The 1,885-nt window shown below is 36.4% G+C and overlaps 1 protein-coding gene across 1 annotated transcript in view; it reads left to right on the plus strand.

Moving 5' to 3' along the window:
- Window positions 1-991, plus strand: part of LOC103516367 (hamartin) — a gene marked incomplete at its 3' end in the record, with an annotated part of 11,324 nt that extends 10,333 nt beyond the window's left edge. The window contains 1 exon segment of the mRNA XM_026828786.1: window positions 767-991. Within this exon segment, the coding sequence (XP_026684587.1) occupies window positions 767-991 (225 nt within the window).
- Between the last annotated feature and the right edge of the window lie 894 nt (window positions 992-1,885).

The following is a 1,885-nucleotide window of genomic DNA, read 5'->3' on the forward strand; positions in this document are numbered from 1 at the left end:
CGTCCCTTATACCTTTTTATTACTATTGTAATAATAATGGAAGGACGGACTAAAAATCGTCGTGCGTAGTGAAAACATTGCTTCGGTGAGGTTCATGTGGGTGAGCGGGTAGCTTTTCACCAAATGGTGCGTAAAACCCCTCTCACGAAAAACCTTATCAAGGTTAGCAGTCTAGCATAGTTAGCTTGAATGATAGCGCGTTAGCCTTGTAAACGCTAGACCGCGGGATCGATTCCCGCCCGGGGGGGATTTTATCCTAAACAGATAAGGTTCGTTCTCGGAACGGCCACCATTCTCCTATCGTGTCTTCCTTCTTTCATCGCTTTGGGGACGATTTGACTTTCGCTTTTTGTACTCGGTGTTATTAATAGAGTTGAAACATTCGGGACGCTTTGACAGCTATAGTTCCCTCTATAAAACCTCTTTTGCAAAAATGGATGGCAGTTATAGACTGACATTAAGCATCAATAATTTATTTATTTTTTTTTAGTACAATTAACAATCTTATGATCTATAACAAACTGCACTAAAAAAAACCATCATACATCCAGATTTTAAGAGAAATCAGTTAGATTGAGCTAGTGAATAGAATAGCAAATTATAAAGATTCCATCCACCTTTCAAGATTACTTTTTAATAGCTTAAAGTTATTTTCAAACATATTAATTGTGTCAGAAAGAGAATTCGCAGAAGTGAAAAGGAAAATATAATAATAAGTTAACTTAATAATAATAAATGAACTTATCCTTGGTTCTCTCCTTGGCAGGACGTAAGGCCCCGGGGTCGCAGTGCAGTGAGCAGCTCGCATGCAGTGTGCGCACTCACGGACTTTACTTCCCCTACTGAACACTCGACTAGGAAGCTCGGTGATACCTCCCCCCTCCCCGTGTCCCCTCATAAGAGCAAAGACTTTAGCTATCCCTCCGCCCCCGGACCAGGGGAACTCAAGAAGATGTCGTCTCTGTTTCGAATGATCGATGAGAGACATATGGTAAGTTGGAAATACATAAGAGTTGGTAATATCTTAATTAGGAACATTTGAAAGTACCTACCTACTAAACCTATATTTAGGTATACATATAAATGGCCTCCATTTTTATTATTATTATATAAGCCTAGCTGAAAGGGTTACAAAAACTTTCAATCAATATAATTATCATTAATGAGCTAGAATCATAAGCATACTTTTTTTTTTGTTTTTGTTCTATTATGTTATGAGTTCTGAGCTTGTTTTATTAATAGGAAATACATAAAAGTTGGTAATATCTTAATTAGGAACATTTGAAAATACCTACCTACTAAACCTATATTTAGGTATACATATAAATGGCCTCCATTTTTATTATTATTATATAACACGTTATTAGGATTTTACAATATTTACGAACAGGTACACAAAACAAAATAACAAAATGATGAGAAATTAACAAAAGAAAACGAAATGCCACAAAAAATAAACAAAACTCCATCCCACCCCAAAAAAGATTAGAAATCAATTTTGTACCCCGCCTTTTATTCACTTCATAAGTCCGTCCTTCCTTTATTATTATTATATAACACGTTATTAGGATTTTACAATATTTACAAACAGGTACACAAAACAAAATAACAAAATGATGAGAAATTAACAAAAGAAAACGAAATTTTTAGTCTCCATTGTAAAATTTATTGTGATACCGTCAGCTCCCATGGCGTAGTGGTCACTGCACTCGCCTTGCACGCGGGAGACCCGGGTTCGATTCCCGGCGGGGTCAAGAAAGAAATTAACAGAAGAAAACGAAATTTTTTGTCTCCATTGTAAAATTTATTGTTTGTCTCGCTGGAGGACGTAAAACTGAGACAAAACCAGCCCTGTCAAGCCACAGACAATAACACTGGCTCTTTT

This window comes from Diaphorina citri, unplaced genomic scaffold (assembly GCF_000475195.1).
Source record: "Diaphorina citri unplaced genomic scaffold, Diaci psyllid genome assembly version 1.1 scaffold1553, whole genome shotgun sequence".
NCBI lineage: Eukaryota > Metazoa > Arthropoda > Insecta > Hemiptera > Psyllidae > Diaphorina > Diaphorina citri.